This window comes from Oncorhynchus tshawytscha, linkage group LG27 (genome assembly GCF_018296145.1).
Source record: "Oncorhynchus tshawytscha isolate Ot180627B linkage group LG27, Otsh_v2.0, whole genome shotgun sequence".
NCBI classification, from domain to species: Eukaryota; Metazoa; Chordata; class Actinopteri; order Salmoniformes; family Salmonidae; genus Oncorhynchus; species Oncorhynchus tshawytscha.
The window spans coordinates 17,911,046-17,924,784 of record NC_056455.1 but is presented as its reverse complement, the minus strand read 5'-3'; the positions used below and the strand labels follow the sequence as shown (position 1 = coordinate 17,924,784).

General features: G+C 43.2%; 1 protein-coding gene across 1 annotated transcript; it reads left to right on the top strand.

Annotated features, from left to right (window-relative positions):
* The first annotated feature begins 5,448 nt into the window (after positions 1 to 5,448).
* Positions 5,449 to 13,253, top strand: LOC112258943 (heparan sulfate glucosamine 3-O-sulfotransferase 3B1-like). The gene is made up of 3 exons (XM_042307109.1): positions 5,449 to 5,498; positions 8,932 to 9,042; positions 11,931 to 13,253. Exons 1-3 carry the CDS (start codon positions 5,449 to 5,451, stop codon positions 12,550 to 12,552), a joined length of 783 nt encoding a protein of 260 aa, XP_042163043.1. The 3' UTR covers positions 12,553 to 13,253.
* Positions 13,254 to 13,739: the final 486 nt, after the last annotated feature.

The following is a 13,739-nucleotide window of genomic DNA, read 5'->3' as shown; positions in this document are numbered from 1 at the left end:
CCGGTTTTTGGAGAGACAAAATACAGTTATTGTAATGGTACCCCACTGATGATACAAGGACAATGTCTGTTGAACGAGCTGCTATTACTACAGTACATTACAGACACTTTTTTAGTTCCAATTAATGTAACATTTTGTATTAAATATTCATTGGACATGTTGAGGGCAGTTGTGTGATAATAAGGAAAGATTATTGTGGGCCAGTGGTGACTAATTCATTTTCTGGGGGCGTTTTAAGCTGACATGATTGGGTATAGACCAAAGATCCTTGAAGAGCAATACACCTTTTGAAAATAACATGACAAAACAATCTCTTAGTACTCAGCTCAGAGGTCAAGAGTCTTATCTGTGATTGCAGGATGGGGAGGCGTACAAGGTAAAAATGCCACATGTGGGGCCACATTAGCGTACTATTGTGAACATGCCTCTGCATACATTTAAGAAGATCTCTATAGGTAATCTGCTGGATTCAGAGAATTGGATTGAGATTCAGCACGTTGGAAGAGAAGAGGAGCGGGTTCTATAGAAACAGTTAACAATTACTAGTATAGTTGTTTGTTTAGGAAAGTTTACCTTTACAAAGCACTAAGAACTAAAACAGAACCCCAAGCTGGGAAATACATATTTGGAAGAAGTATTACAACAGTGTTGATTTAACCTCACAACAGACCAATTATGACTTGCCTTGGAGCAGCTGTGAGAAAGACCTGTCATTTCAGTTGCAGAAAAATCTCTTCCTGTTAACTACAGAGAAGCAGCTCTGCTTCATTATGAAGTAAGACATAGCACAAATATATTTTCACACTTACATGTATCTCCCTTCAGAGTTTGAGTGAGCTACCGTCTTAACATGTGTAAATATTTGTATGAACATGACAAGATTCAACAACTGAGACATAAACTTAACAAGTTCCACAGACATGTGACTAACAGAAATTGAATGATGTGTCCCTGAACAAAGGGGGGGCAGGGGGGTCAAAATCAAAAGTAACAGTCAGTTTCTGGTGTGGCCATCAGCTGCATTAAGTACTGCAGTGCATCTCCTCCTCATGGACTGCACCAGATTTGCCAGTTCTTGCTGTGAAATGTTACCACACTCTTCCACCAAGGCACCTGCAAGTTCCCGGACATTTCTGGGGTGAATGACCCTAGCCCTCACCCTCCGATCCAACAGGTCCCAGACGTGCTTAATGGAATTGAGATCCGGGCTCTTCGCTGGCCATGGCAGAACACTGACATTCCTGTCTTGCAGGAAATCACGCACAGAATGAGCAATATGGCTGGTGGCATTGTCATGCTGGAGGGTCATGTCAGGATGAGCCTGCAGGAAGGGTACCACATGAGGGAGGAGGATGTCTTCCCTGTAACGCATAAAATAAATAAAATAAAAAATCCAATTTATTTATATAGCCCTTCGTACATCAGCTGATATCTCAAAGTGCTGTACAGAAACCCAGCCTAAAACCCCAAACAGCAAGCAATGCAGGTGTAGAAGCACGGTGGCTAGGAAAAACTCCCTAGAAAGGCCATAACCTAGGAAGAAACCTAGAGAGGAACCAGGCTATGTGGGGTGGCCAGTCCTCTTCTGGCTGTGCCGGGTGGAGATTATAACAGAACATGGCCAAGATGTTCAAATGTTCATAAATGACCAGCATGGTCGTATAATAATAAGGCAGAACAGTTGAAACTGGAGCAGCAGCACGGTCAGATGGACTGGGGACAGCAAGGAGTCATCATGTCAGGTAGTCCTGGGGCATAGTCCTAGGGCTCAGGTCCTCCGAGAGAGAGAAAGAAAGAGAGAATTAGAGAGAGCATATGTGGGGTGGCCAGTCCTCTTCTGGCTGTGCCGGGTGGAGATTTTATCAGAACATGGCCAAGATGTTCAAATGTTCATAAATGACCAGCATGGTCGAATAATAACAAGGCAGAACAGTTGAAACTGGAGCAGCAGCACGGCCAGGTAGACTGGGGACAGCAAGGAGTCATCATGTCAGGTAGTCCTGGGGCATGGTCCTAGGGCTCAGGTCCTCCGAGAGAGAGAAAGAAAGAGAGAAGGAGAGAATTAGAGAACGCACACTTAGATTCACACAGGACACCGAATAGGACAGGAGAAGTACTCCAGATATTACAAACTGACCCTAGCCCCCCGACACATAAACTACTGCAGCATAAATACTGGAGGCTGAGACAGGAGGGGTCAGGAGACACTGTGGCCCCATCCGAGGACACTCCGGGACAGGGCCAAACAGGAAGGATATAACCCCACCCACTTTGCCAAAGCACAGCCCCCACACCACTAGAGGGATATCTTCAACCACCAACTTACCATCCTGAGACAAGGCTGAGTATAGCCCACAAAGATCTCTGCCATGGCACAACCCAAGGGGGGGCGCCAACCCAGACAGGATGACCACATCAGTGAATCAACCCACTCAGGTGACGCACCCCTTCCAGGGACGGCATGAGAGAGCCCCAGTAAGCCAGTGACTCAGCCCCTGTAATAGGGTTAGAGGCAGAGAATCCCAGTGGAAAGAGGGGAACCGGCCAGGCAGAGACAGCAAGGGCGGTTCGTTGCTCCAGAGCCTTTCCGTTCACCTTCCCACTCCTGGTCCAGACTACACTCAATCATATGACCCACTGAAGAGATGAGTCTTCAGTAAAGACTTAAAGGTTGAGACCGAGTTTGCGTCTCTGACATGGGTAGGCAGACCGTTCCATAAAAATGGAGCTCTATAGGAGAAAGCCCTGCCTCCAGCTGTTTGCTTAGAAATTCTAGGGACAATTAGGAGGCCTGCGTCTTGTGACCGTAGCGTACGTGTAGGTATGTACGGCAGGACCAAATCAGAGAGATAGGTAGGAGCAAGCCCATGTAATGCTTTGTAGGTTAGCAGTAAAACCTTGAAATCAGCCCTTGCTTTGACAGGAAGCCAGTGTAGAGAGGCTAGCACTGGAGTAATATGATCAAATGTTTTGGTTCTAGTCAGGATTCTAGCAGCCGTATTTAGCACCAACTGAAGTTTATTTAGTGCTTTATCCGGGTAGCCAGAAAGTAGAGCATTGCAGTAGTCTAACCTAGAAGTGACAAAAGCATGGATTAATTTTTCTGCATCATTTTTGGACAGAAAGTTTCAGATTTTTGCAATGTTACGTAGATGGAAAAAAGATGTCCTTGAAATGGTCTTGATATGTTCTTCAAAAGAGAGATCAGGGTCCAGAGTAACGCCGAGGTCCTTTACAGTTTTATTTGAAACGACTGTACAACCATTAAGATTAATTGTCAGATTCAACAGAAGATCTCTTTGTTTCTTGGGACCTAGAACAAGCATCTCTGTTTTGTCTGAGTTTAAAAGTAGAAAGTTTGCAGCCATTCACTTCCTTATGTCTGAAACACATGCTTCTAGCAAGGGCAATTTTGGGGCTTCACCATGTTTCATTGAAATGTACAGCTGTGTGTCATCCGCATAGCAGTGAAAGTTAACATTATGTTTTCGAATAACATCCCCAAGAGGTAAAATATATAGTGAAAACAATAGTGGTCCTAAAACGGAACCTTGAGGAACACCGAAATTTACATTTGATTTGTCAGAGGACAAACCATTCACAGAGACAAACTGATATCTTTCCGACAGATAAGATCTAAACCAGGCCAGAACTTGTCCGTGTAGACCAATTTGGGTTTCCAATCTCTCCAAAAGAATGTGGTGATCGATGGTATCAAAAGCAGCACTAAGGTCTAGGAGCACGAGGACAGATGCAGAGCCTCAGTCCGATGCCATTAAAATGTAATTTACCACCTTCACAAGTGCCGTCTCAGTGCTATGATGGGGTCTAAAACCAGACTGAAGCATTTTGTATACATTGTTTGTCTTCAGGAAGGCAGTAAGTTGCTGCGCAACAGCCTTTTCTAAAATGTTTGAGAGGAATGGAAGATTCGATATAGGCCGATAGTTTTTTATATTTTCTGGGTCAAGGTTTGGCTTTTTCAAGAGAGGCTTTATTACTGCCACTTTTAGTGAGTTTGGTACACATCCGGTGAATAGAGAGCCGTTTATTATGTTCAACATAGGAGGGCCAAGCACAGGAAGCAGCTCTTTCAGTAGTTTAGTTGGAATAGGGTCCAGTATGCAGCTTGAAGGTTTAGAGGCCATGATTATTTTCATCATTGTGTCAAGAGATATAGTACTAAAACACTTGAGCGTCTCTCTTGATCCTAGGTCCTGGGAGAGTTGTGCAGACTCAGGACAACTGAGCTTTGAAGGAATACGCAGATTTAAAGAGGAGTCCTTAGCGTTAAGATTGCCTGCAATGACAACAAGCTCAGTCCGATGATGATGTGACACACCGCCCCAGACCATGATGGATCCTCCACCTCCAAATCGATCCTGCTCCAGAGTACAGGCCTCGGTATAACGCCCATTCCTTAGATGATAAACGTGAATCCTGTCTGTTCCGGCGACGGTGGGTTTGTGCCCATAGGCGACGTTGTTACTGATGATGTCTGGTGAGGACCTGCCTTACAACAGGCCTACAAGTCCTCTCAGCCTATTGCGGACAGTCTGAGCACTGATGAAGGGATTGTGCGTTCCTGGTGTAACTCGGACAGTTGCTGTTGTCATGCTGTACCAGTCCCGCAGATGTGATGTTCGGATGTACCGATCCTGTGCAGGTGTTGTTACATGTGGTCTGCCACTGCGAGGATGATCAGCTGTCCGTCCTGTCTCCCTGTAGCACTGTCTTAGGCGTCTCACAGTACGGACATTGCAATTTATTGCCCTGGCCACATCTGCAGTCATTATGCCTCCTTGCAGCATGCCTAAGTGTATTTTCTGAGTCAGTAGAAAGGCCTCTTTAGTGTCCTAAGTTTTCATAACTGTGACCTTAATTGCCTACCGTCTGTAAGCTGTTAGTGTCTTAACGACCGTTCCACAGGTGCAGATTCATTTATTGTTTATGGTTCATTGAACAAGCATAGGAAACAGTGTTTAAACACTTTACAATAAAGATCTGTGAAGTTATTTGGATTTTTACAAATTATCTTTGAAGGACAGGGTCCTGAAAAAGGGACGTTTATGACTGTTCACTGACAGAACTAACCATGTACACACACACACACACACACACACACACACACACACACACACACACACACACACACACACACACACACACACACACACACACACACACACACACACACACACACACAATCAGATATGCTTGGGGCATGTGAGGCTGTGGAATGTAAGCCGTAGGAAGGTGAATTCAGTAGAGGGTAGCAGCAGCATCCTCACATCTTCACCCATCATTTCTCCACCCTATAATCAAATGTGGTCATTTTTCCAGAACAAACAGGGATTTATCTGAGATACAGACGCGTAGAAATGTCTCTGCTTTCTAAAGTGAACTTTAATCCCTATGTATTTACAATGCGTCGGGTCTTATTAAACAATGATCGCCGATGTGATGCAGAAACCAGGTCACCCTGCACTGCACAGCAGGTATCCCGCATGACTGAAACGCCTCGATCACACCGACAGCGTTATTGCATTTTGGTACACCAGAAGTACATTCATTTCCAGTGGGATGCTGCGTTTGCCTTGCAGCATTGCGTTGCAGAGGCATTGCAGTGCATTCTGGGTGGTGCATACGTTGGATTGATCGAATGTATGCATCATACTGTGGGCGTAAACGGCTTGACAGAAATGGTAGCAGAAGGTGAATGTTGAACACACATATCCAGCTGATGCTGTGTATTTTAGGAAAACAGTGATGGACATTTAGATGAATTTAGATGTAGATGAAAGCCTCTATTATTTTGCTAACCTTCAGATGTGATTCTGGAAGAGAAAGACAGGGTCCCCGTATTGAAGCCACATCATTGGTGGCAATACCCTGTGATTTCACAGCAAACTGTTTGAATTCTCTCTTCAAATGAAATGAAATCAAATGTTATTTGTCACATGCGCCAAATGCAACAGGTGTAGACCTTACTTTGAAATGCTTACTTACAAGCCCTGAACCAACAATTCAGTTTTAAGAAAATACAATTAAGAAAATATTTACTAAATAAACTAAAGTAAAAAATGAATGTAAAAAATAACACAATAAAATAACTTAAAATAACCTATCTCACATGATCCTTGCTTCAAATGTAACAATAAATGCTGTGTTCAAACTATTGTGTTCCCACTGGGCAAAAACTGGCTGAATCAATGTTATTTCCACGTCATTAAAAAAAAATCTTTGTTTAAATGTGATGATGTTGAATAAATGTGGAAAACTGATTGGATTTGAAAAAGACATCAACGTAAGTGAATGTAGTCACTTTTAACCTAAATGTAAAGACATGGTGACATTTTTTTGTTGATTTCATGTTGAATTCACGTTAGTTGACAACTCTACCAAATTTAAATCAAAACTAGACATTGAACTGAAGTCTGTGCCCAGTGGATTATTTTCACTGATATTTCCACAGCATATTATTTGATCCAATATGAATCTCCTGGTGACTTCATTTTTGCAAAGCTTGTTTAGGCTTCTGTCCACCTGAAGGCTTGTGAAGGCTTCTCTCCACCTGAAGGCTTGTGAAGGCTTCTCTCCACCTGAAGGCTTGTGAAGGCTTCTCTCCACCTGAAGGCTTGTTAAGGCTTCTCTCCACCTGAAGGCTTGTTAAGGCTTCTCTCCACCTGAAGGCTTGTGAAGGCTTCTCTCCACCTGAAGGCTTGTTAAGGCTTCTCTCCACCTGAAGGCTGTCCACCTTGTGAAGGCTTCTCTCCACCTGAAGGCTTGTTAAGGCTTCTCTCCACCTGAAGGCTTGTGAAGGCTCTCTCCACCTGAAGGCTTGTTAAGGCTTCTCTCCAGCCTCTGAAGGCTTGTTTGTCAAAGCTTCTCTCACCTGAAGGCTTGTGCATTGGATTTCTGGTAAACGACTTCTCTTGAATCACCTGAAATGGCTTTATAATAGCATGGATAAGGCTTCTCTCCACCTGAAGGCTTGTGAAGGCTCCAATGTCTTCCACCTGAAGGCTTGTGAAGGCTTCTCTCCACCTGAAGGCTTTTGAAGGCTTCTCTCCACCTGAAGGCTTGTCATTATTGGGCTGTCTCTCCACCTGAAGGCTTGAAAAAAGAATCAGACACAAACCCTTCTCCCACCTGAAGGCTTGTGAAACGCTTCTCGTCATCCACCTGAAGGCTTGTGGATGAAAGGCTTCTTGCAAAACCACCTGAAGGCTTGTGAAGGCTTCTCTCCACCTGAAGGCTTGTGAAGGCTTCTCTCCACGTGAAGGTTGTGAAGGCTTCTCTCCACGTGAAGGCTTCTCTCCACATGAAGGTTTCTCTCTTTGTGAAGGTTTCTCAGTCCACGTGAAGGCTTCTCTTCAGCCTCTTGCGTCTATTGTTTGTCATAGCTTTTCACTTATAAGGATGTGCATTGGAACAAAATTTCTGGTAAACGACATCTGAGTTTGAATCAGAAATGGCATTATGTGATTATAATAGCATGGATTGCTCTTTTGCTTACAAGGTTCCACCAGAGTACACAGATCATATTAAATTAAGGGACATAAGGGAGTTGGCATCCAATGTCAGATTGTACAGTGACCATTTCCTGGTAAACTGTGTAAGCTTACAATACACAGTTTCCTGTTCAGAGGAGATTTCACAGTATCAGAAGTGACCCATATGACCCATAATACAGTCATTATTGGGCTGTCCTTCCATAAAAAAAATTTGAGAAGATTTTCACTGCGCTGATGCTGGTGCGCAATCAGAAAAAAAGGACTGGACCGCAGCAGAATCAGACACAAACCCTCCCTGTATAAGACTTCATTTAATACACTCTGCCTCACTTTTCGAGATTATCCTGGTTGTATTACCAACGCTTCCTATTACGTCATGATGCCTATGTACAGGGCCTTCTGTCTGTGGATGCAAAGAACAATATTCAATCATTGCAAAACAATGTAATGTGTGTTGAAATCATGGAAGGAACCAAAAAATCTACATGGTCAGCTGTTCCCATATATGGAATAGACAACAAAAACTGTAATATGAATTGCAAAAAAAAGGATGGTTCTGCAGGTATCATTACTATCTCATTTATTTTGGCTGATGTTTTGGTCACTTTTGAATGAAATTGTCACCTGAAAATTATGTCAAAGCTTAAATGAGTGTCTTGTGGTGTTATTTCCCTCTGACCAACATAATACCAAGTAATCTAACTGAGGAAGGAAAAAATTACATTATCTAGTGCAAACATTGAGAAAGAAAGTTATTCTAAAGCTGATGTTACAGGATCATGGCTCAACAGTTTAAGTTTGAGCAGTGAAACCCGCCTTCTCTACCATCCCTCCAATCAATGTAGAGCAGCACTGAAAGATGCGCACAGCATCTCTAGATTATGGTTAATATATCAGTGTCAGATGAGCAAGAACATACTATACTAACTGTGTGTGGAAAAAATACACCGTCGTTTATGTCCAACAAAATATTGTTATTATAGAAAGAAGGAACAATTTATTGCGATGAACAGTTTAGAGATCAACAACGTGTCAGTATGGGATGACAAGCGTATTTGGCACTTCGCTTGGAACAGCCGGTGCACCATGTTTTTGGGCATGGAATTATGATTATGTGCTTTTGCTTACAAGAATACCAGATGCACCGAAAGAAGAGATGTGTTGTTCATAGAATGGCCTCAATTTGTTTGTGGAAGAAGGTATGGCTGGTTCTCATCACTTTGTGCAAGGAAGACGTTCCGCGAGTCCCTGCATAAACTTCTTCAGGCCACAAATGCTCCCTTGATCAAACGGTGGTTTGCGCGTCGCTGTACTTCATTCTCACCGGCTGCTGTGATTTTATTTTAGTGGATACTGCGAAACATTTGAAGCAAACCTCTCAAGATTTTACCTTTGACCCTGTGCTTTTCCAAAGGAAGAAGTTGCCTCTGAGCACATTTGGAGAAGTGGGCTTCAGCATTCCAGCAGTGGCGCTCAGGTGTGGGGTGGCAGTTGGTGCCGCAAGCCCTCAGCCAATGCCTGACTGGTAAGGACTGGACCGCAGACAAGGAGACTACCCTGGGTTCCTCCTAATGCAACAATCATCATACTGGGGTGAAAAAGGGCTATGGAACACGAGCTCTTTCTGGGACATCATGTCTCTAAGACATTGCATCAGACTGTCCAGGAGTTGGTGGATGCACTTGGCTCTGAACCATCCACACCTCATCAGACAGACATTAGGAGGTCATACAGGCACGTGGGTTGAATTTTTTACTTGTATTAAGGACATTACATCAAAGTTATCGATGATGATGATTTCCACTTTAATTTTGAGTGTCACGCCAAATCCATACCCCCATGGGTTGATAAATTGGATTTCCATTGATCATTTTTGTGTGATTTTGTTGTCAGCACATTCAACTATGTAAAAAATATTTCATTCATTCAGATCTAGGATGTGTTATTTTAGTGTTCCCTTTATTTATTTGAGCAGTGTATATTTGATTGACAGGAGGGTTTCATTGTTTGTGTTCTGATTATGTTTACAACTTGCAAAAGGTGTAGAATGATGCACATTCTTCCTTGGAATTGCTGCTTGCTCATGGTCAGCTGTGTGTATTGCAAGTTAAAGGGGTTATTTAATGGCTGGGAGAATTTCTCTATGGGCTGTCCTACATTTACTTTAAAAAAAATGTATTTAACCTTTAATTAACTAGGCAAGTCAGTTAAGAACAAATTATTATTTACAATGACGGCCTAGCCCCAATGACGGCCTAGCCCCAATGACGGCCTAGCCCCAGCCCCATCAAACCCTAACCCGGATGTGCACTGCCCTATGGGACTCCCAATCACAGCCGGTTGTGATACAGCCTGGAATCGGACCAGAGTCTGTAGTGACACCACTAGCACTCAGATGCAGTGCCTTAGACCGCTGAACCACTCGGGAGCCCTACATGGCACATACATACACTCTGAAGAACAACTGTAAAATCAGTAACAGAAATATTATGCAGCAATGTTCTCTATGCCATTATTATTTTATCATTTTGACTGTTCTCCAAAAACAAATAAATGTACCAAACATTCCCCCAACTCCTGAACCTAACATCTGCTACATGATCACTCAATCACTCAAACGTTATTATATAGCACATTTCTTACAACAAATGCATTTCAAGGTGCTTGGACTAACAGTGCCCCACAATATGGACATTGTTCTCTCCCTTGTTTGATGTCTGTGGTGAGCGGTTATTTGTAGTTTTTTAAACAACTAATTGACCAACTTTGGTTCAATTATTTGAATTCCATTTTGTTCAGTTTTCTTCTGTGCGCTCAATGCGCTCATTGTACAGTTTCTCTCGAGATACATCAGATTTAGCCTCAGCTGTGCGATGTAGTAAAGAGTTGTAGTTTCCAACAGGCCAATATTCTATTGTTTAGTGCGTAAAACGTGAGAATTAACTTCAATGACCACAATCCCTTGCGCATCTACTTGTCCGGTCTTTGTTTCTTTTACGCCTGTTATGGAAGAGACAGAAAAATGTGCGATAATGAGGTGCTATAGAGCAGCTGTTGCTTCACGAGGGTTTTTCTCTACCTGAAAATACTGTACATGATCTAAGTGATTGATATTTGGCATTCAGCAGTCATAAAAGTATGCCTTATTTACTTTGAAGGACTACAAAATTGTGATTTTGTCAGACTGCATAGACAACAGCCCAATAGAGATGAGATCATGACATAGAATTAAATAATAAAGTTACTAAATAAAACAAATGTAGTATACACAACAACTGAAATATTTTATTAAAGTAATGTGAATAAATGATGGTTCATAAGGGATAAGCAGTAATGGACAGTCACTACCATCATGTGACTTTTATTGATGGTTTTATTCTGTGTTGTTACAGATTCAGGCCACACAATGCATAGTGCATTTAATGTTTTAAAAAAATGATTGAAACTTGAAATGGAAAACCGTGATAATTTTTTTATAATCGGACCGAACTGACCTCAAAAAGCACTAATCGTCAAAAAGCATTAATCGCTCAGCACTGTTGATGTCTGAAGTATCATACTGTCTGTTCCCAAAATGGAAATATTCATCAAGCTGCTTGGTCAAAGTATAGCACCACATTGTCTAATGAGAATATGCACTGGTGTATACATTGTTTCTGCTGAGAGGAAAATAATCAAGGCTCTTTATTGAAACACTACCCATGGAATTGAACTCGATCATGATAATGGTTAGATAACAGCTCCAAGGGAGAAAAGCTGAGTGCAAATGCCAAGCGAGTCAATGCAACACAAAAACGACATACTCTGCCATCGGTCTCCAGGGAAAATCAAAAGTGGGCTCACTAATGGACTTTGCTTGTATTTGTGTGCTCCCTCCCTCCTCCTTTCTCCCAGTCTCTCTTTCTTTCTTCCTTCCATTCTTTCTCTCTTGTCCTTCATCTGGATTTCTACTCAGGCAGACAGCCGAGTGTGTCCTCTCTCTCTTCCTGGTAGCACATGCTCTTACAAGGGGTGTATACGAGTTTCAGTGCCCCTCAGCCCTCGTTCAGTTGAATGGGATTGTATTAACATCCGGCAGGGAGGAAGAGCTGAGTGAGGCTGGAGAGCACATTGGGGAAAACTATATAACACCATGTAAATTATTAACCAGCAGGCATGTTGGCTTCATTGGCACAGGATGACATAGAGATCTGTGGGGAGTGAGCATGACCAGATAGATCATGGTGTTAAGGGATGATTCAGTCCCTTTATTTGGCTATAGGCCTCAATCAATAGTACCTTGGATTGGTTGATGGTTATTCAAAGAATTAACCCTCTCTTCGATCTAAAACAAATGGATATGGTTATATTCTAATTTGGCTGTATATTTTGTATATTTGATATAAGATTGAACAGCTTCATTGTCCCTCTCAGGAACCTGATGCCCAAAGCTCTGGAGGGCCAGGTGGTCCTGGAGAAGACACCCAGGTACTTTGTGACGGCGGATAGCCCCGGCCGGATCCACTCCATGTCCCAGGAGGTCAAACTGATCGTGGTGGTGCGTGACCCTGTGACCCGCGCCATCTCTGACTACACCCAGATCATATCCAAGACTCCTGGCGTTCCCAGCTTTGAGTCCCTGACGTTCCATAACGGGACGGAGGAGGCGTTGAAGGTGGACTCCCTGTGGAGCCCCATCTGGATTGGCCTGTATGCTCTGCACCTGGAGAGGTGGCTGGCCCACTTCCCCTTGGAACAGATCCACTTTGTCCATGGGGAGAGGCTGGTGAGCGACCCTGCAGGGGAGCTGGGCAGAGTCCAAGACTTTCTGGGACTTCAGAGGATCATCACAGACAAACACTTCTACTTCAACAAGACGAAGGGTTTCCCCTGCCTGAAGAAGCCAGAGGGCAGCAGCAAGCCCCACTGCCTGGGCAGAACCAAGGGCAGGCCACATGCTGACATCCATCCTCAGGTCATCCTCAGGTTACGTCAGTTCTACCAGCCACACAACCTGCGCTTCTACCAGATGACAGGGCAGGACTTTGGCTGGTAGGATGGGAGCCTAGAATGAGGTGGAAAAAAGATGGTACCATCGTTACCGTTCAAAACACAGGCTGCACGAAGAGGATACAGGACAGAGCTTGAATTTTGTGACGGTCCTGATGTCATCTGGAATAACTCAATTCCTCATGCAACCTGTATTGGCAAACAAATCAAAACAGTCACACTTTATTTTGTGACAGTTAAACCGCAAGAAGTAACATGAGTAATGCCATAGGCCTACTGTGTAACACCATGGACACACTAAGGAAAGTGACAGCAACATCCACCGTTGGAAAGCAGGTCCTCAGAACTCTAGTGTGAACTTACCCTTTACTCCACTAGATGGCAGTCCTTCCCCAACAGAGGCTTAGACAGTATTGTCGAAGTACTGTAAACTACTTGGAAAAATGTGGATTTGTGGTCATGATTGTCATACACATTTTTTTTCTGTAGTCAGATTGAGCAAGTATTACCATAAGAAATGACATGGCATCCCTTAATTTAAATCCAAGACAATTCAAGGCAGCTGCATGGGCAAAGACTTGAAATATTTAGTAGAGTCCTGCATTGATCCATTCAGTCTGTAGTCGTTTGCAGTTGGTTTTCATTTAAATATTCCCTAGTTATGAGGGGCATTTAAACCCATTTCCTCAATATTACCAGGAATCATAGACAGATTCACAGTCTGTATTGTCCTTAATTTCTGACAAAGTTTGTGTTCGATACATTTCCTGTGTATGTTTATGGGTGCTGCTTTTTCTTCATTATATTCTGAAGCAAATATTAAGATCCAACTTTCTCTCAAACACAAATCAAATCAAATCAAATGTATTTATATAGCCCTTCGTACATCAGCTGATATCTCAAAGTGCTGTACAGAAACCCAGCCTAAAACCCCAAACAGCAAGCAATGCAGGTGTAGAAGCACGGTGGCTAGGAAAAACTCCCTAGAAAGGCCAAAACCTAGGAAGAAACCTAGAGAGGAACCAGGCTATGTGGGGTGGCCAGTCCTCTTCTGGCTGTGCCGGGTGGAGATTATAACAGAACATGGCCAAGATGTTCAAATGTTCATAAATGACCAGCATGGTCGAATAATAATAAGGCAGAACAGTTGAAACTGGAGCAGCAGCACAGTCAGGTGGAAGTTGAAACCTGGCCAGGTGGACTGGGGACAGCAAGGAGTCATCATGTCAGGTA